At 40.4% G+C, this 21,327-nt stretch overlaps 1 protein-coding gene across 2 annotated transcripts in view; it reads left to right on the top strand.

Moving 5' to 3' along the window:
• Positions 1-21,327, top strand: part of SCN2A (sodium voltage-gated channel alpha subunit 2) — a 138,183-nt gene that overhangs the window by 66,850 nt on the left and 50,006 nt on the right. Inside the window, exons 4-14 of one of the 2 annotated variants that reach the window (XM_078394659.1) lie at positions 2,614-2,701; positions 4,100-4,228; positions 4,920-5,011; positions 5,977-6,249; positions 10,333-10,396; positions 11,787-11,928; positions 12,177-12,383; positions 13,522-13,815; positions 17,149-17,496; positions 19,178-19,310; positions 20,531-20,769. In XM_078394659.1, coding sequence (XP_078250785.1) covers positions 2,614-2,701; positions 4,100-4,228; positions 4,920-5,011; positions 5,977-6,249; positions 10,333-10,396; positions 11,787-11,928; positions 12,177-12,383; positions 13,522-13,815; positions 17,149-17,496; positions 19,178-19,310; positions 20,531-20,769 — 2,009 coding nt within the window. Of the gene's footprint in view, positions 1-2,613; positions 2,702-4,099; positions 4,229-4,726; positions 4,819-4,919; positions 5,012-5,976; positions 6,250-10,332; positions 10,397-11,786; positions 11,929-12,176; positions 12,384-13,521; positions 13,816-17,148; positions 17,497-19,177; positions 19,311-20,530; positions 20,770-21,327 lie in introns of both variants that reach the window. The other variant, XM_078394660.1, reaches the window with a different exon arrangement.

Below are 21,327 nucleotides of genomic sequence, written 5' to 3'. Positions count from 1 at the left end.
TATTCAAACACTATCTGGTGACTCAAGCCATTTATATAATAAATCCCATCGTTCAGTTGCCTTTTGTATTGGACAGTCTTTCAACACTTCTGATAGAATATCCATTTCTGCCGCTTCCCATATCTTCTCAATGAGTTCTTGTTTCAGTATCTTCGATTTCTTCCAATTTATAGCATAAAGAATTCTGGCTGCAGTGACTATATATACTGTATATAACTAGGTAGTTCTTTGTCTTATCTATATTTTCTGTTATAATGCTCAGTAAAAACAATTATGGGATTAGTGGAACATTACAAAGCAGTATAGTATGTACTGCTATAGATGTATAATATTTTCATGTCTGGTCTTGGGAAAAAGAGAAAGGGGTTGAGAAGTCAACAGATTTATTTATTTTTTTGTTAGAGAAATTTAAAGCCAGCATGATCTGGAGGCTATGGTTTTGACAGGATGTCAATAATTCAAGTTCTCCACTCAGCTATGAATTTCATGAGTGAGCAAATCAATTTCTCTAAGTTCGATCTGCGTTACAGGATTGCTGTGAAGTTACATGTTAGTCTGAACTCCTTGGAGCAAATGTCTGGTAAACATTTGATAGAATGCTTTGCTTTCCAAAAAAGATTGTACAATTCTTAAGAAAAAAATAGTGAGCTATGAATATTCATGACAGAATGAGGCTGAATTTGTTTTTATAATGCCTGGTGTGTTAGTTCATGCTAATGATCCCCCCCAAAAGTAAGCTGCAAGGTTAATGGGATTTTACTCCCAGATATAACTTGTACGTATAAGATCACAGACTTGAAGCACAAACCGGTGCATGTCTACCTAGATGCAATTCCTACCCAATGAGGTCAGTGTAATTTACTACTGCAGCTGAGTCCACATTTTTTATGACTTTCAGAGCTGACCCTAACTGCTTTTACTGTTAGGCTCCCCAGTCACATTCTGCTCTTTGCTATCCAAATTCAAGTCAGTTCTGGATAAAGAGTATGGCTGTACCTTTGTGGGGAATGGAATAAGCTGGTGAGGAGAAGAACAGAAGCAAATTGGCAGGGATATGGGGAGGGCTTTCCATTCAAATCAATAAGTGAACAGAGATTCTTGAATTCTTGTTCCTTGGCAGCATCACTAAATGCCCCTTCCCCTACACGCCCGTGGAACTTTCACCACCACATGGAAGACATCTGTCAAAAGCTGAAGGGCCTGAAGTGTTTCTCTCAAAAGCTAAGTAGCTGTCCTGGAAAATCCTTGTGTAGTGCTTTGAGTTCCCTGCAGGAAGGTTGCTGCCAATATTTAAGTGTGTGTCCACACATGCACACATATGTGTGCATGCATAAGCAATGTGCAACCTTAAAATAAAATAGCTCTGAACATCTTAGTTGATGGTGCCATCATGTGGCCACTTAGTGCCTATCATGACTAATTAATTGACTTGCTTTTTCATGAAGATGTACCTTTAAGGTACATGCTTTATAAATGCCTGAGGAGATTAATAGTGTGTAGGATAGCAATTCTAGTCAGTGCTAATGGTGACATAAGCCATGGCTCCAAGTGGTTCCTTTTTAGTTTTGCTCACATGTTCCACATACATTTCTCCTCCTTGGGAAGTAGCCCAAATTGCCCCATACTAAAGCTTCCTCAAACCATCAATAGCAGTAGAGTACTTTTGAAACTAGACACATTTTAGTAGCACTATCTCCCTGAAGAGAGATGGGCCATTGAGCATCTGGTTCAGAATCATCACCCACAAGGACTGGCAGTGTCTCTACAGGTTTTGAGGCAGGCCTTCCCAGGCTTGGCTGGAGATTCTGGGGATTCAACGTGGAACCTTTCACATGCAAAGCAGGCCATCTGTCAGTGAATGATGAGCTTCCTTCCTTCCTTCCATCCTTCCTTCCTTCCTTCCTTCCTTCCTTCCTTCCTTCCTTCCTTCCTTCCTTCCTTCCTTCCTTCCTTCCGAGGAAGTTTGTATTATTATGAAACGTGCCCTACATCAGTGTACATGAGGCAGTATTTATATTTGAACCCAAGGGTCACTTTCCATTGCTAATTAACTAATTAGTGTAAATCCATTTTACATTCACATGGATTTAATTAACCTTATAGGATTCATTGTGTCTTCAGCTGATAATTGTATTTTTCACCTAATGCAAAATATTATTCTGAAACATCCTTTTGAAGGGCCCCCTTCCAATTCATCATTCAATGATTCTAAGTTCTAGTTGCATAGCAGTTTACAAAGTAAATGAAAGCTTATTACGTGTTACTGCCATTCATGCCTCCACCAACATATATTTGCATCCTAGCATTTTATTGACCACCCATTTTTGACTCCAACCATTTCTTTTTAATTCAGAAGAAGAGTAGGACTTTCTGCATGCTTCTTTTTTGCAAATCCACTTTTATTTCTTTGTATTTCAGAAAGTCTGTTTTGGTGTTTGCCTGTTCTCTTTTAATTATGGAGCAATAAGTCAGAAAGTTTTGAAATGCTCTCTGAGCATTATTTTAATGTAGCAAACATTAATGATGTTGGAAGTAAGTCAGAATGCACTGCTGACATGATCATTTTTCTTATGATGTATTATCAAGTATATGTTCCTTGACTGTAACATACATTATTCAGCATGCTTATTATGTGCACTATTTTAACCAACTGTGTATTTATGACTATGAGTAACCCTCCGGATTGGACAAAGAATGTAGAGTAAGTCCAATTTAATTACAATTCAGTGTATTAATAAGTACATAATGCATGTCTCTGTTTATTGTGTGCAGTCCCCAAGTTCATTATGTGCAGTCCCCAAGGTCTCTGTAATGTGATAACAAGTTCATAGGCAAGCAGCCTATGGCACTTGTTATCACATTACAGAGCCCTGCATAATAGCATATGTTTGGAACACATGACTGGGGATACATGTAAAACATCTACGGTTATACCTCTTGGGTGAATCAGTTTTAAGCCCAGTGCTGAATTTCCGTTCTGTATTTGACGGTGCTTTTGATGGTCTAGAACAGATCCTATAACCTCAGAATGCCTTCGCTAATCATCTCTAGAGTGGAATTCGATGGGACTGCAGTCCATTTTCCTACTGTTTCCTATTTCAGCTTCTAAAATGCAGAATAGCATTAGAATTTATTTTACAGTACAGTGGCTTTTGATGTTACATCAGTCTGTCAGAAATGGATGCACAAAGAAGAATTGGGATTCAGACTGTGCTGCGTTTTAGGGACAGGCTGTTTGATAGTTCCGAAGGCTTCTCCCCAAAATATAGGCTGGAAGAAAACTGGGAGACATTGCAGGCTGTATGGGGATAAACTTGAGGAGTTCTTTTGTTGTTGTTTCTTTGCCCACTACTACATATACATCATCAATCCTGCTTTGTCCACTACTCCTTTGCCCACTATCTCTCTCTCTTCTTAGTAGCCAATTTTGTAAGGAGTTTGATCATGGTAATATAATAATTATGTGTCATCAAGTTGATTTTGGCTTATGCTAGTGCTTTCCTGGGTTTTCTAGGCATACAGTAGTCAGAGGTAGTTTGCCATCCCCTTCCTTTGGAGCTGCATGGCTTGCCCAAGGCTACACAGGCTAGCTCTCCTCCCAGGAGGCACAGTGGGGGATTAAATTCCTGACCTCAGGAACCCAACTCACTGAGCTATTCAGACAGAGAGTTTGAAGTAGGGGGAAGGAATAAAGGAAGCAAAGAGGACACATAAGGAGATACATTTTTAAAAGGGCAAAAGATGTTCAGTAACACCTCCTTCTCTGTGAGTTTGCTTTCAATCTCTTTGTGGAACCTTCAAATATATATATATATTTCTGATCGTACTGTATATCATCAAACCCTGCTTAAATCATATATATATTTCTGATCGTACTGTATATCATCAAACCCTGCTTAAATCAGCTTGTTGCAGTTCTGGATTGTTATCTAGAGAAGAAACTCATGCCCTGCCAAGGCTTGCTATTTTTCTTTTAGGTTTATATTTCACTTTTTTTTAAAAACAAAAATTAATTATTAGCTACTGTGGAAATGTTTGTTTTGAAATAATTAATACTGTATTTAATTTCTGATAACTCTTACACTGATATTTTTCTCAGATACACATTCACTGGAATTTATACCTTTGAATCACTAATTAAAATTCTTGCAAGGGGCTTCTGTTTAGAAGATTTCACTTTTCTCCGGGATCCCTGGAACTGGTTAGACTTTACAGTCATTACATTTGCGTAAGTATTTTTCTTTCTTGTTTTTTACAGACCTTAATAGGATTTGTTAGTCAATGGAAAACTGAAACTGACATTTAATTTGACAGAGATAACCTTGTGGAAGAATTTACTTTTACAATAATCTGCTCTTTTTATTAGTAGTCATATTTATTTTTAGTATCACAGAATATTCCTCAGCTGCAGAGCCAGAATATTATGGGTATGCCATTCATAAATCTGCAACTAATTCTGCCTTACTCTTTCAAAATAAGATAATTTCATATCTTCTTTCTGTTCACCAGAATGGAAGCAAGCTCTCAAGCTTTAAATAGATAAATAAATAAATAAAGCAGTGTGATTTGCTCAATGACATTTATAAATTTTATTTTGAAGTCCCGGAAAGCATATTAATAAACACAAGGCAAGCGCAGCAAAAGAGGGTGAGGTCTTGATAAAAGACCCCAAATAATTAGCTTAAGTTCTGCCTCAATTCTGAGTAACTGTGATTTAATTCTACAGGTATGTAACAGAATTTGTAAACCTAGGCAATGTTTCAGCTCTTCGAACTTTCAGAGTATTGAGAGCTTTGAAAACTATTTCTGTAATCCCAGGTAAGAAGTGGCGCGGTCTGGCAAAGTGGCCGGCCCCTTGTACCTCCCGACTGTTTCTTGTGTGCTGTCATTGTGTTTGTGTGTGAACTCCCCTATTACAGATATGTGACAGAGTTTGTGGACCTGGGCAATGTCTCAGCGTTGAGAACATTCAGAGTTCTCCGGGCATTGAAAACAATATCAGTCATTCCAGGTGAGAGCGAGGTTAAACACGGAGGCTGACTTTTTAAAAATGCCATTGAAGACAAACTCACATCTCCAAGCCTAAGCCATGTTGCTTGCTGCACAATCAAAGCAAAAAGAAAAGAAAAGCAGGAATCAAAAACATTGTTTTCAATGAAATGGGATTCCTTGCTTTTTAAATATTACAGCTTGATTTTTATTTCCAGATCAGCCTTTGAGTTTAACAAATTCTTGCATGAGACATTTGCAGTAAGTGGCTATATGATTTGCATCTTATGACATCAAGCTTTCAACTTTTTAATAAAAGGTCAAATATATTAAGGCTTTCATATTGATGCAAATTTTACTCTTTGTTGCAGGCACTTTGAACTCGAATGTGTAATCTGTTGTGTGAACGTTTTTGTTTATTTTTTTATTTTTTAAAAAATTATGCATAAGATATGCAAAAAAAGAGGCAAAAGCGCATGGACTGTGCATGGGGTTTTTCTAAAAGAAATGTCTTTCTTTTCCAAACCATCATCAGTTTTATCCAGTAAGACTGAACATAATAGAATTAAGTGTCTAACAGAGCATAAACATATCCATGCTGTTGAAAACTTTTAAAAACAGACTCTGCAAGAATGGTTTGGGTAAGAGACAGCAGCAGCAGCAAAAAAAGCAATATGTTTTTATACAAAGGGCTGAGACATGGCATGGAGAGCAAAATTCACATGTCTGCTTAAGCAGTAGTTCTCTGATTATATAGCAGATATATAGAAAAGCCTTTGTTTTATTTCTGCACATTGTTTCAAATTGGCATAAAACTAACAGCTTCTCATTCATATTCACAGGCAACCAGGCTTTTCATTAAACTGTCACAAATACAATCATTTTGTCATCATTCTGCATGAAATCTTATTGAATTCAAGCACATGTGCATGACATCCTATATGTTTAGTGTGTGACATTATAATGGCATGTGCTTTCCACTTGCAGGTCTGAAGACCATAGTGGGAGCCCTCATTCAGTCTGTAAAGAAACTCTCGGATGTTATGATCCTGACCGTCTTTTGCCTGAGTGTCTTTGCGCTCATTGGGCTGCAACTTTTCATGGGGAACCTGAGGCACAAATGCCTGATTTGGCCACCAGACAATTCTACCTTTGAAATTAATATAACTTCCTACTTCAACAGCACAATGGGAGAAAATGGTACCTTCATTAACACCACTGTGACTACCTTTAATTGGGATGAATACGTCAGTAATGACAGTAAGAATATGCGACTTTTTATTACTCTTTAATATTAGAAAACAAGTTTTTAATGACTGCAAGTTGAATATTATCAATACAGTATTCACTAAAACTATGTAGTGCCATCTAAATTGTGGTCCTAAACGTTGTCGCTTTTGAAGTAGCACCATTGGTTTTAGTTGGTCTGTTAAATCATACATTCTTTCATCTTTAAAATAAAATATTGTCTGGAATAGGTGTTAGCCGGTGTACTTTTTCTGTTTATTCTATAGCAAAGAGACATATTTAAAATGTGAGCATTTATATTAACTTGTAAGACTATTGCCAAAATCTTGTTGCTATCATGGAGCATAAATGAGTAATTGTGCAAGCGAGTAGCACTGTTTTCTGCCTTATACATTATGTGTTTAATCACTCCTTGACTGCACAGTCAGTTGTGCAAATGGCCTGCTGGGAAACAATGAAAATCTGTGCCTTTTTAAATTACTGTAACATTCTTTTTTTTCCTTTCCTTTCCTTTCCTTTCCTTTCCTTTCCTTTCCTTTCAGCATGATAAACAACAATAACACATTAAATAAAACCACAGAACAGATGACAATGCTGAAAATCAAATACATAAACATATCAATCAATTTAAACTTTTAAAAAAGACAGGATAAAAACATTTAATAAAAATGAGATGGCAGAACTGTTCACTTAAGAGCTGAAGGAACCTCTGTGCTCTGTTGATGTAGTACAGTACCTTCAAATGCGGGAGTTTATTCCAGAGGTTGGGGGCAACCACGAAGAAGGCCCAGTTCCTGGTCTTCTCTTTCAGGGCTTCTCTCAGGAACCGTGATCAGTCTGGGATGACTGGTCTGGGATAATTGAATAGGTTGGGCAGATCTCGCTGGAAGAAGGCATTCTGCCAGGTATAGCGGGTTGATAGCACTTTGTCATGGCCCCATCCCGAGAAATCTCGAGATACGTTGTTTGGTGAGATACTTAGAATTCTGTGCTAAAGAGTTCTTACACTGTCCTTCAAAGGACTGCTCTTTTACAGAGAATTCTAAGTCACCAAATTACAAACTCCCAGATTTCTTAAGATGGAGGCATGACACTTAAAGGGATATCAAAGTTCTGTAAAGCTGTAGTGTAGATATGCTCAATGGCTCAGGTCCTGAGTTCCCTTCTGCATGTGGAAGAGCACCTTCCCTTCACAGAGGGGCCTGTGAGGTGAATCCTGCTGGTAGACCTGGCAAGAGGCCTCTTTCACTGTTTCTCCATCCTGGTGGTACCTCTTCTGTTATTCTGCAGAGCAGATTCTGGGAATACTGAAAATGACCCCAGGTGAAAGAGACAAATGGATGAAGACATCTTCCACTTTAATGATGCTGGTAGCATCCTCTGAGATGTTCTCCACTCCTGACAGCAAAAGGAATTAAAGATCCATTGCTACTTGTTACATTTTTAAACTATGATCTCAAACACTGGCCTAGCTATCATTTAAGTATACTGTATTGCTTAGTACATCAGTTGTCATTTTGGCCTCATCTGTCAGGGTTTACCTGTGCACACAAGTGAAGCATCATGTATTTGTGGTTGATGGTATTGAGTTGACAGAAGGCATTTGCCCCCATGAGTTTAAATGCTTAATCTAAATACTGGGCTCACCTATGGCTTCATCTGTATAGCTAAATTTAATCCCCCAATAAGGGTTTTACACCCATCATTCATGAGAGGAATGAATACATCCACCTAAGGCCATTGCTGTCCTTAGTTACATTGATACAGTCCACTGTGCCTATAGCCTTTTATGATGGTATTTCAACTAGTGTAGCTGAAATGAATTTGTTTCATTGATTTTCTATTGCATCTAATTTTGCACAGACTAATCTGCAGCCCTGGAGTACAGGTATCCGGCCTCCCCCTTCCCTTCCCGTTCCTTTTTTCTTTTGTAACATGTTTCTTTGACTGTAAACATGGGACATAAGTAAATTTTAGATGACTTGCATATGTTTACAATCATAGTGCTTCTGCTTCTACTGCTGCTGTGTAGTTGTGTGCCGTATCACAATATTGGCATCAGGAGTGGAAGCTGAATTGTTTATTTTTGTGCTGTACATAGTACAACCAAGGCAGCAATCCTGTATGCATTTACTTGGGAATAAGCTCCACTGAACAGTATGAGATTTACTTCCAAGCAGACCTGGCAAGAGCTACATTGTTCAATTCAGAAACAGTAATTTGAGTGACCATGGCAGTTTATAATTTGGTTAAACAATCCATAATATATCATAGCTAAGTTGAAGGGCAGTCTTTGGAATCCAAACGGTTCCTCATACATATTCTGAAGTCCCCTAATGTGGCATCAAGGCCAGAGCGTGGAGTGCTAGGTCAGGCCAGCTCCAGGTTAACAAGAAATCACGCATCGAATCCAGTGGGATACACGTAAAATAAAGAAAAATTGAATTACGGCCTGGATTTATATTGAGAGGCAGTGCTGAGTTTATCACTTTTTGTCACAACTACCACCTCTTCTCACAACTGCACTGACTGAGACTTGCTAATCTCATTTTTAAAGCCTATTCTGTAACTTTCAGTGGAAGGCAGGTTCAACTAATTTCACTGGGTTGTGGTAAAATCTCTTGAGCCCATTTGTGCTGCTTTGCTGCCTTGACCACATGTAGAATGAACTGTTTTGTCATGGTTTTATGTAAACCGCCCAGAGTAGACACGTTCTAGATAGGTGGTATATAAGTTAAATAAATAAATAAACAAATCCCAACCATATTTATTTAGAATTATTTGCCACGGTGTTCATAGGAGTTTGCTTCCCAGTAAGTAAGTTTAAGGTTGCCACCGTAATGCTTTTGATATTGACTGTGGTTGTGTGGTATAGCAATGAACTCAGGAGGCCTGGATCGTATCTCTGCTCAGCCATGGAAATTCTTTGGGGGAGTGGAACTGGTAAAATGGCTCCTTAAATATCTCACTTACCTTGAAAACCCCATTAGGGTCATAAGTCAGTTCTGACTTGAAGGGACATAACATCTACAATAACTGTTCATTAACTTCCAAAATATGATAACCAGTACTGTTTGTTTGTTAGATCTTGACTGGCTATGACAGTTACCCAATGATATAGTTATTTTTTTGCTCCTGCAGTAGTGGCTTCTATTTCCAACTTAGGAGAAAATGTAGATGGATTTAAAAAATATTTTTCTCTAACCGAAAATGGGAAAATTCATTCCAACTAAGAATAAGAACCACACTGATTAAGGATACAAACTACATTTTAGGCAAAACCGAAAGAAAGATAAATGAAATGAAAGACAAAAACGTTGTGACACTTTAAAGACTTTTGTGGACAAGTCGAGTGGACATGTCCATGAAAACTCATACGTTTTGTCATCTTCATTTTTTTAATATTCCTTTTGGTTTTGCTCGATATGCTAGCAGAGGCTAACACAGTTACCTCTTCTAAAATTGCATTTTGTGTCTTATTGGGCGACACCCAGCATTGTGATGCCAATCTTGTGGGCACAGGGGAGAGGGATGCAAAGGAATGAAAGATCTGTTCTACTACCACTGTATTTCACCTATTACGTTTGTGGGTTTACTTTTGTTTGGTTGTTTGGTGTGTGTTTGTGTGTGTGTGTGTGTCTGTGTGTGTTGTAAAACAGCAACATATTTGAGTAGAGTTGCAAGGTTGGATTGTTCGAGCAAAGCCAACAACATGTTGTGTAGAACTTTAAAGACTAAGCTTGTCATAATGGCACCTGTTGTAGAGCTTACTTTACCATAGATCAGTGGTTCTTAACCTTTGTTACTCGGATGTTTTTGAACTGCAACTCCCAGAAACCCCAGCCAGCACAGTTGGTGGTGAAGGCTTCTGGAAGTTGCAGTCCAAAACTCCTGAGTAACCCAAGGTTAAGAACCACTGCCATAGATGATTGTCAGTCTTCTCAATCGGTGCATTGACCGATTACATCTTATACGGGAGGCAGTAAGAGCTTATGCCATAATAAATGTATTTGTCTTCAAGGTGCCATAAGACTCATTTGTTCAAATAGTTATTTTCAGTGCAATTCAATTTTATCGATTATTCTTTCCAAACAGATAACTTTTATTTCTTGGAAGGACAGAATGATGCTTTGCTGTGTGGCAACGGCTCAGATGCAGGGTGAGAATGATTTGTTACATTTTATTATCGTCCTATATGTAGGATGCAGCAGCAAATAGTTACCATTGAACAATTTAGATAGATAGATATAGATAGATTAATATCTCCAAAATTTCAGACTTTTAACATCTTGGGACGAGAAGCCTGATGTTTTCATGTGAACGTCTAAATTTGGAGAGGAGCCTTGTGGCACAGTGGTTAAACTGCAGCACTGCTGTCAAGACTATGCTCATGACCTGAGATCAATCCCAAGGGGCTCAAGTCGTTGACTCGAGGTTGACTCAGCCTTCCATTTACCAGAAGTCAGTAAACTAAGTGCTTTTGAGCACTATGGGGGAGTATACAAGCAGCACACTTTACTTTGTGGAGTAATTTAAAGAGGTGATGGAGTGGGGAAAGAGGATTTCTGTCCCCTGGAAAACATAGGTTACACTAATATCTCTCCCTGACCCCAATTTGATAATTTTAACATATTATTATATAGAGCTGGGATACAGTACTGTTTTGAACAACGTCCGCTAGAATCCTGTAGATCAGTGATCACCAACCTTGGGCCTCCAGATGTTCTTGAACTACAACTCCCAGAAGCCTTCACCACCACCTCTGCTGGCCAGGATTTCTGGGAGTTGAAGTCCAAGAACATCTGGAGGCCCAAGGTTGGGGACCACTGCTGTAGATAGCATGGCGTTCTGGGAGATTTTTTCTTTTTTCTTTTTGAAAGAGCAATGTTTTTCTGGTTTCAAACTTGGGAAGCTTTTCTAAAACCAAAGGAAGACTTTTCTTTTGCATTTGATCTCCCTCCTGGCCCAGAGCATTTAATCTGTGCACCTCCAGATGTTGTTGGACTGCAGCTCCCATCAGTTGCGGCCAGCCTAGCCAGTGGTGAGGGATAATGGGAGCTGCAGTCCAACAATATCTAGAGAATCACATGTTGCCATCCCTTGTTTTAGGTCTTAGGGTAGACTGTAGTGGGCTGTTTGTTACTTCCACTCATGCAGCAGTCCATTGCACAAGTGGTTGTATAGTTTCTGAGCTTCCGGAAGGACCCATCTAGCAACACCTTCTTTCGCAAGCTTGGAAGCAGTCCACAACCGCTCTTACAACGGACTGTTACATAAGCAGGAGAAATGAACTGGATTCTGCTCAGTAACCTTGTACGGTACCATTCTCTGAGGTGCATTAAGGATCTATGTGAAGCAGTGGGTAGCTTTCCATTATTAATGGTGGAAAACGTTTGATCCTGTGGACTTTTTCCTGCAGTTAGCTTTCTTGAATTGTTTCAGCATGAACTCATAACAGAGGAATACCATCAGCTCTAGCATCAGCCTGCAGTAACATATATTTTGATTAGGATAACCTTTTAAAACTATTTCTCCCCTCTTTTTTATAGCCAATGTCCAGAAGGATATATGTGTGTAAAAGCTGGCAGAAACCCCAACTACGGCTATACAAGTTTTGACACCTTCAGCTGGGCCTTCTTGTCACTCTTTCGCCTCATGACTCAGGACTACTGGGAAAATCTCTATCAATTGGTGAGAGTCGTCATGAAGCAAGCGTTGAATGTGTGACACTAAAATGGAGGCATTATTTTGGCAGCTTACCTGTTTTTCAGTTAACTAGAAACTTTAAACAAATAATTATTATTAAGGTGTTCATTATTCATGTAGTTGTGATCTCATGTATCATTTTTTTAAGATGGTGAATAGGGAATGTTTTATTGTCAGTTATTGGTAAACATCAAAATAATAACGCCTCTTTTGTTTCTCCCCACCTCACCTAGACTCTGCGTGCTGCTGGCAAAACGTACATGATCTTTTTTGTTCTGGTGATTTTCCTGGGCTCCTTCTACCTGATCAACTTGATCTTGGCCGTTGTCGCCATGGCTTACGAAGAACAGAATCAAGCCACCATGGAAGAAGCTGAGCAGAAAGAGGCCGAGTTTCAGCAGATGCTGGAGCAGCTGAAAAAACAACAAGAAGAAGCTCAGGTTGCATTACTGAGGAATATAGTATCTTAAGCTTTTGTTTCCTGCTTATTCAAGATGGCTTTTAAAATCTGTGATTTGCTATGTCTAATCAGGGTGCTTTTAGCTGGATGACATGAAATTTCTCAAGATAGCTACTTGATAATAGGAACAGGGATAGAATTATAATATTTATTTGCTTGAGACAAACCTGTCTGGTATTAACAGATATGGATCAAGAGCTTCCCATCATTCAGTCTCCATAGAATAAAATATATTTCCACCAGGCGGAGAAAATACTGAATTAGCAATAAACATAAAGAATGATTTTTCCTGGATGTGCTAAAGTAGGAATCTTATTTGGCTCTCTCTTTTTTAAATAATTTATTTTTGCCCATATCAAACCTTCTGTTGAAAAGAATAAACTAGGAGGCTCAAGAGAAGGAATGGTTCTTCTTTTTTTTCATGGTGCTTAGTAAGAGATTGGAAAGGGGCTGTTTTCCTTTAATTTTAACCAGTTAATGCCCCCACCTTTCTCCCTGTGGAGAAAGTTTCACTAGACCAGTGGTTCTTAACCTTGGGTTACCCAGGTGTTTTTGGACTGCAACTTCCAGAAGCCTTCACCACCAGCTATGCTGGCTGGGGTTTCTGGGCGTTGCAGTTCAAAAGCACCTGAATAACCCAAGGTTAAGAACCACTGCACTAGACCACAGTGAGTAATTGCCTGGACCTCTGTCCTGTTGAGAGTTGTGTTTTCAGTACCACTGAAAAAGGGAAGAATGTTCCTCACGTGAAACAACAAGGTGATCTGCTTCACATGGGCTGGTGGGAGAAGAGGTCTAGGATGAAGATATTGTATCTGAACATTGCAGCAGGAGTTTTAAATCATTGGTCCTTTGCAGAGGCACAGGAGAGAGAGCATGACTGCTTCAGGCAGCAAACTGTCTTAGGGCAGCACTGCAGCTGGTGTCCTGAGATAAACTCGGTGTAGGTTTGGAGCACTTCTTAGAATTTTAAACCCACCAAATTGTTTTGTGAGTTCATTCTTTTCCCTCAGAACACAGTATTAGAGTCATGAACATCAAGCTCCTTCACCCTCAATAATGGTATTCACAGATTAGTATTGTACATCTTGAATGTATTTCACTTTGTCACACAACAGGCAGCTGCTTTAGCCGCTGCAGCCGATGAATCCCGAGAGTTCAGCGAAGTTGGTGGTGTGGGGGGGTTCTCAGAGAGTTCTTCGGCCACCTCAAAGCTGAGTTCGAAGAGTGCTAAAGAGAGGAGGAACAGGCGGAAGAAGAGGAAACAGCGGGAACAATCTGAAGGCGATGAAAAGGAGGAAGATGGATTTCACAAATCCGAGTCTGAAGACAGCATCCGAAGGAAAGGCTTTCGATTCTCCATTGAAGGGAACAGACTGACCTATGAGAAGCGGTTCTCTTCCCCACATCAGGTACGAAGCATGAATCGTCTTCTGTTTACTCAGCAAGTCGTATTAGGCCAGCTGGAAAAGAGTTAGCCTTGTATATGTATAGGTTTATTCAGAAGGGTTTTTATCTGATTTTTAAAAATAGCAGGGTGGGTATTTCCAGCCATTCCTTCCTCTTTTAGAGTGCCATGGGTCTCCAGGTCAGTTTTGCAAGTGATGCCAAATAAAGGCCCGATGGTCCTTGACCAAATCTCAGGTCAACGTATTCTCTTTTCTTTCCATTCTTTCCCCTGTCCTCCTTCACTTGGCCACATAATTGATCAGTTTCTGATTGTCTGCGGTATCCAAAGAAACATCTTTCAGTGTCATATGGACATTTCTATGCAAAGAAGATAGCCATTACAAAAAGATAACCCAAAAAGAACAAAGAGAAGACCCTGCGGTCCCCAAGATTACACAGATTTAAGAGTGGGCGATACCTTTTATTGGACCACAACATTTTTTTTCAAATTGCAATCATTCATGGATAAAATTCCACTTCTTCAGGCTTAGCACAACTCCCCCATGGAGGGCGCAAAAAAGAGTTGTAGTCAAAAGTCCAGAAATCGATGGTATATGCCCATGACAGGTGATGTATGGACTCTTGAGGCTGCCATCTTGAGCAGCTTTGTAGGCTCGTTGGAATTCAGTAAAAATCCATGAAAGCTTGGGATTTGTTTAATTTTTGGAGAATCCTTGGAGTTCTTGGGACCCTCCTCCACCTTCCCGAGTGCAGTCACCTCATCCTCTTTACGATCTTTGCTACTATCCATTCGCCTGTTTTTCCTTCCTTCACCTTCTTCTCCTTTCAGAACCAATCTAGACCACCCTCCAGATGGAGAAAATATGGTGTATGGAGGTTGATACTCCTTCTCATCATTCCTTTCTCACCTCATTCCCTGCTAGGGAGGGAAGGGAGAAAGAGCAACAAGAGGAAGCAAGGGAGAGAAGGGAGAAAAAACAACAACAGTACAGGGCGCCAGAGGTCAGCAGTGATTCCCTTATTGAATCATGAGCCTCAGATGTTACCCAGCAATACCAACCACTGATTGCTGATCATGAAGCCATTGGAAAAAAAATAGAGTGGCCATTGTTTGGCTGTGGTTTCATTCATTTGTAATTAATTGTATAAAGAATGCAGAGTGGACAGAAAGAGCAGAACATTTTATTGTAAAATTGGAACTAATTAATAATATTAATGTAATATTTTGAAACAGTATTAATAGATGTCATCTGAAGTTTCTTCGAAGACACCCTAAATCCATCTCTATTCAATAATTACTTGTGCAAGTTAGGGGGAAGAAAAAGCCTTACCACAACATACAGTTATGTGAAAAAGAAAGTACACGCTCTTTGAAATCTATGGTTTTATGTATCAAGACTTCATAAAAATCAGGTAAATTTAGGCAAATACAGCCTCAGATGACATATTACACTGTGTCGTGGTTTATTTTACAAAAATTGAGAAGCCATGTGTGAAAAACCAAGTACACCCTTACTGCTTCCCTAGGAACTAAGAGGCTAAGTAGCAGCGAGGTGCTGCTAACCAAATGCCCTTGAGTAATTGATCATCAACAAATGTGATCACCTCTATAAAAGCCAAAGTTTTAGCAGTTTGCTGGCCTGGAGCATTCAGGTGTGTGTTAGCACAATGCCAAGGAGGAAACACATCCACAACAATCACAGAGAAGCAATTGTTGCTGCCCATCAATCTGGAAAATGTTATAAGGCCATTTCCAGACCATTTAAAGATCATCATTCTACAGTGAGGAAGATTATTCACAAGTGGAAAACATTCAGAAAAGTTGCCCATCTTCCCAGAAGTGGAAGTCCAAGCAAATTCAACCCAAGAACAGACCGTGCAGTGCTCAGAGAAATTGCAAAAAACCCCAAGAGTTACATCTCACACTCTATAGACCTCAGTTAGCACATTAAATGGTAAAAGTTAATGACAGTACAATTAGAAAAAGATTGAACAACTATGGTTTGTTTGGAAGGGTTGCCAGGAGAAAGCCTCTTCTCTTTAAAAAGAACATGACAGCATGGCTTAGGTTTCCAGGGGTGCATCTGGACAAACCACAAGACTTCAGGAACAGTGTCCTTTGGACAGATGAGAACAAAGTGGAGCTGTCTGGCCATAATGCTCAGCACCAGTTTTAGCAAAAACCATGATATGGTACATTTTTAACTAAATTTTGTGTCATTTTGTTTTAACACATACAAATTGTTTTCTAGTTTTGCTGTGGCACAAACCTTATTACCTTTCTTTATAGTGCATGTGCTTTCAGCAAACATTACTGTATAACCTTCTTCATCTAATTTACTCACACTAAGAATATTACTGTCCAATGTCGGGACTAGGAGAACATTCTTAATTTCTTTTCTCAAACCTGGTACAAATATTGTCCCTTCTCCAGCCATATCAGCACAAACACCTCATAACAACTGACAAGCACAGTGTTGGAGGGGTGATGATTTGGGCTTGTTTTGCAGCCCCAGGATCTGGGCACCTTGCAGTCATTGAGTCGACCATGAACTCCTCTGTACACTGAAGTATCCTAGAGCAATGTGAGGCCATCTGTCCGACAGCTAAAACTTGGCAGAAATTGGGTCATGCAACAGGACAATGATCCCAAGCATACCAGCAAATCTGCAACAGAAAGAATCAAGGTGTTACAATGCCACAGTCAAAGTCCAGACCTCAACCCAATTGAGATGCTGTGGTGGGACCTTAAGGGAACTGTACATAAACAAATGCCTGCAAACCTCCATGAACTGAAGCAATGTTGTAAAAAAGAGCGGGCCAAAATTCTCACACTGTGAGAGACTGATAAAGTCATACAAAAAACAATTACTTCAAGTTATTGCTGCTGAAGGGGATTCTACAAGTTACTGTACTGAATCATAAGGTGTACCTGTTTTTTCACACATGGCTTCTCCATTTTGGCTTTATATCTGTAAAATAAATCACGACACAGTGTAGTATGTCATGTGTTCTTGTTGATCTGAGGCTGTATTTACCTAATTTTCAGATGATTTTTATTAAGTCCTGATATGTCAAATGGTAGAATTCAAAGAAGGTATACACTACTTCCTTTTTCATATGCCTATAATTTCACTGTGCTTTGCTATTCTCTTTTCTAAGTATTTTTACTACTTATAAATGACCGATGGGACTTGCTAAATTAGTCACAAATAAATCCTATTGCTTTCACTACAGTCTGGCTTCAGCATAGCATATTCAGTTTTTTTTCTCCGTCTTCTATGTGGTTCATGGATATTTCTGATTTTGGGTTGCCTTTTCATATTTCCATACAGTCTTTGCTGAGCATCCGTGGATCCTTGTTTTCCCCAAGGCGCAGCAGCAAAGCAAGTCTTTTCAGCTTCAGAGGCCGAGCGAAGGATATAGGATCTGAAAACGACTTTGCTGATGATGAACACAGCACCTTTGAAGACAACGAGAGCAGAAGAGATTCTCTCTTTGTTCCTCACAGGCACAGTGAGCGCCGCAACAGCAACATCAGTCAAGCCAGTCGATCATCCAGAATGATCCCTGTGCTTCCAGCAAATGGGAAGATGCACAGCACTGTCGATTGCAATGGGGTGGTGTCCCTAGTTGGTGGGCCTCCAGCTCTGATGTCACCCACTGGACAGCTTCTGCCTGAGGTAATCCTTGATAACGCCGCTACAGATTCAGAAGCATGCGCTGGCATGCCACGATAGCTCTTTTTGTGCTACAGCAGCTCCTTTCTTAACAAAATAACATTCCAGAAGGACAGGCTACAAATAGTAAGGGGGTTCTGCATTCACTCACATTCATCAGAATAATCTGAAGCAATAACTTATTTCAGGCATTCTAAACAATTGGAAAGGAGGCACAAAGTATGCAGGAGATGCTGGAAGGGTATGTGTTGCCTCTCTCTGCTCCTCCTTAACCATCTCAGATGGAGGGGGAAAGGCCTGAAAGAAGAGGCCAGGTGTGTTTGGCCTCTCAACCCTGGGGATTCTGCTTGTGTAAAATTTCCAGCTGTGGGTGTTCAGTTTAAAACACTTAGAAGCTCGGTTCGGACCTGAACACAACAAGTCAGGAGTGGAGGAGGTAGGACCTCCATACCGTACGGAGGTTTTGCTAGGAGAAGCATGCAGCACCCCTTGCCTAGAATGTGTCCATACAGATTGTTTTGAAATTTTGAATACAGCTGGAACCTAGATAAAATGAAGAAGAGGAAGAAGAAATATTTTGAACCTAAACTTAATTATCTTAAATTACAAAGAGTAACAACTTTGCTTATTCCTTACCCCCCCCACACACACACACCTTGTCCTTATTAGCAGGCCACAATTACCTTTGCATCATAATTAAGATTGAAAGTTTCTGAAGAAATTGAGCATTTAATTAGTGAAAAGTCTTTTGACTGGTAAAGAAGCATTGGAGGGTGGCAGGGGGCTTTCTCATCAGCTGCCAACCACTGGCCACCATTTTTCAAAACACCAAAGCTCCCAATCTTTTGCTTTGCAATGACATGAGCCCTGATGTAATTGGAACCTCCTCAGAGCTTGGAAAAGTTACTTATTTTGGACTACATTTCCCAGCATCTTTCAGTCGACATGGTCTGACTATAGCATAAAGGCGCTTTTCCTTGTGTGACCTTTTTGAAAAAGCTTTCTGAACATATTTTGTCATTTCCTCTCAAATGACAGTACAATTTAATTCTAGTGCCAGGACAATAAACTGAAAAATTCTCAAGTAATATCAAGCTGCAGGCAATTTTTACCACACAATTAGAGATGAGAATCAGGTCAGCTAAATATATTCACAAATGGAGCGGGGGGGGGGGACACTTGTACAGAGATCTTCCCAGCCTGTGGTTGGTCAGAAAGCAGAAAACTAACAATTATAGCAAGTTATTTGCTGTGTGTGAAACAGGATTGGGTGGAACTACGGTAATGAAATACTCTGCCAGCCTTGTCAATGGGATCCACATCCCCTTGATGGCTGCTGGTAAGAAAAGTACACAGATGTTCCATGGTTGACTGGGAATAGGTTAGAGCAGGGCTACCTAACATATCCATTGTTATTTGATGAGTACAACATGAATGGGATGTTGGGACACTTGGTTTTTTTCCCCATTTACTGATAATACTTACATTTTCCCCTTCTCGCAAGGTATTTGGACTCCTGCAGCTGAGATTCACAGATTATTGTGTCTCATTCCAGTCCTGAACAGCGTAGCTTCTGAGCTACAATTTTGTAGGCCACTTTGAACCCACTCCCACAAGTGCTCTTTGCTTTGCTCAATATTTTTACCATTATGAGCCTTTACATTAACAAATAATTTATTTTCAGGGCACCACTACAGAAACGGAATTACGGAAAAGGCGCTCAAGTTCTTACCACATGTCTATGGATTTTCTCTCTGATCCCACTGCAAGGCAAAGAGCAATGAGCATAGCCAGCATACTTACCAACACAATGGAAGGTTTGTAAACTCGAGAGCCGGTTGTATGGTGTAGCATAGAGTGCAGACCTAGGAGGTGGGAGGTGCAGGATCTAGTCGCCACCTCTTGGGCATCCTTGGACGAGTCACGGTGTCTCTCAGATGAACCTACCACACAAGTTTGTTCTGAGGCTAAACTGGGGGAGGACGAGTGCCATGCTTTCACGTTTCTGAAGGAAAAGCACGACATACATGGAACCGTAAGATGCTTTTAAAGTTTTGCAAAGTTTAGAACATGGTTAGACAAGGTGTGAAGAGGTCACCTCCAACATCCCTGGTGGGCCATCTGCTCTCACCCCACGCCTCTTGGAAGGCTCGTTGAAACATCTGCCAGACCTCAGGTGGGTGCAGAAGCTGGTCAGTCACCCTGGGACAGGGAAGAGGAAGAGGAGGAAGCTGATGGAACCCATCTGGCAGCCTGTAGGGCATCCAGCCTCCACCCTGACCCAGAGGTGGCACCGGAGGTGCAAGTGACAAAAGGAGCAGTATCAGTGCCTTCAGGAGGCGTCAAGGACCCCAGGATCATAACCAGGGCCCATTTATACAAGCTATCCTTGTAGGGCACTGGCTAGCCAGGACAGGCCATTAAAACCACAGGTGCTAAACATACTGTCTCCAGTGAAATTAAATAAGACCAGGAAGGCCACAGATAACTGGGGTGTCTGTGTGCTAGTGATGGAAACTCAGCCATTCGGATAGGGGGGAGAGTTGATGTTGCATCATCTTTTTCTGTGCCCCACTCCCCAGATTCAGTAAAATCTGGTGTGAACAGTTTTAGAAGTCTGGAATTCATGGAGACCCAAACCAATGAGATTTTGCCAGGCACTCCAGCCCTTGGTGGGGGCGACAGTGCTCCAGGAAGGCTACAGACCTTCCACTTATAGGCATAGATCTTGCTGTCGTGTACTGGCAGGCTTCTAAGTCATGGGTATCCAGGGTCATGCCCCAGAAGCAACAGTGCAGTCAGTTGTTCATTGCTTGTCGGCTCAACATCCAACCAGAAATTGGAGGTGTCATTGTCGAAAGGGATGGATAACAGCTGGGGGTTGCCAGCAAGGGTCACAGTGCAACTCTCAGACTTTTCTCTGACTGTCACCATTGATCAACATGGCAGAAATCTTGTGTTGAAAAAAATAATAAAGGGGGTTGCTTTTTAAGTGATTCCTTTTTGTACGTATTCTTTTCTCTCCTTGCCTTTCTAGAACTCGAAGAATCCAGGCAGAAATGTCCTCCATGCTGGTACAAATTCGCTAACATGTGTTTAATCTGGGATTGCTGCGCTCCATGGTTAAAAATAAAGCATATTGTTCATTTGATTGTGATGGATCCGTTTGTCGACCTTGCTATCACCATCTGCATTGTTCTGAACACTTTGTTTATGGCCATGGAACATTATCCGATGACGCCCCAGTTTAATAATGTGCTGTCTGTTGGAAACTTGGTAAGCCTTCCACATGTTATATTAAAAAGCAGAAAGTAAAAGTACTATTGAAATATTTCTGAACTACTTGGACTTCTTGTGCTGGATCTAGATTAGATTAATCACATTTAGATCCCATTCAAATCAGGGTGAAAAGTTGGTGGGGTATACCATACACCCCATTGATTTCAGTGGGATCCAATAGTAACCAGTACGCAGAACAGTTATGCCTATGGAATGGGGTGGGAAGTGTTTGTGTCTAGCAAATGCATAGTCCTGCTTGTTTGAGATTGGGGACTACATGTCAGAGGAGGTAGTGATGGTTTAGCTCTCTTGCCTTTCTTTTGCAGTGGTTTCTTCCTTTCTTTTTCTACTTCCCACTTAAGCCAGTGAGAGGGCATTCTAGGGGTGGGGGGGTAGTCATGTGTTCCAATGGGTCTGATTCATATTAGAGAAGGATCTTCCACATAGTGGGAAACTTATGCTGGATATTTCACTTATCAGAATAAATTGCTTATTTCTTGGGATTACAATTAAGGGATACATTTTGGAGGGTTTTTTTCCCTCCCCCACTTCTTT

Source organism: Pogona vitticeps, chromosome 1 (genome assembly GCF_051106095.1).
Source record: "Pogona vitticeps strain Pit_001003342236 chromosome 1, PviZW2.1, whole genome shotgun sequence".
Lineage (NCBI taxonomy): Eukaryota > Metazoa > Chordata > Lepidosauria > Squamata > Agamidae > Pogona > Pogona vitticeps.
The sequence above is the reverse complement of the archived record's forward strand: the minus strand, read 5'-3'. Positions and strand labels throughout refer to the sequence as shown.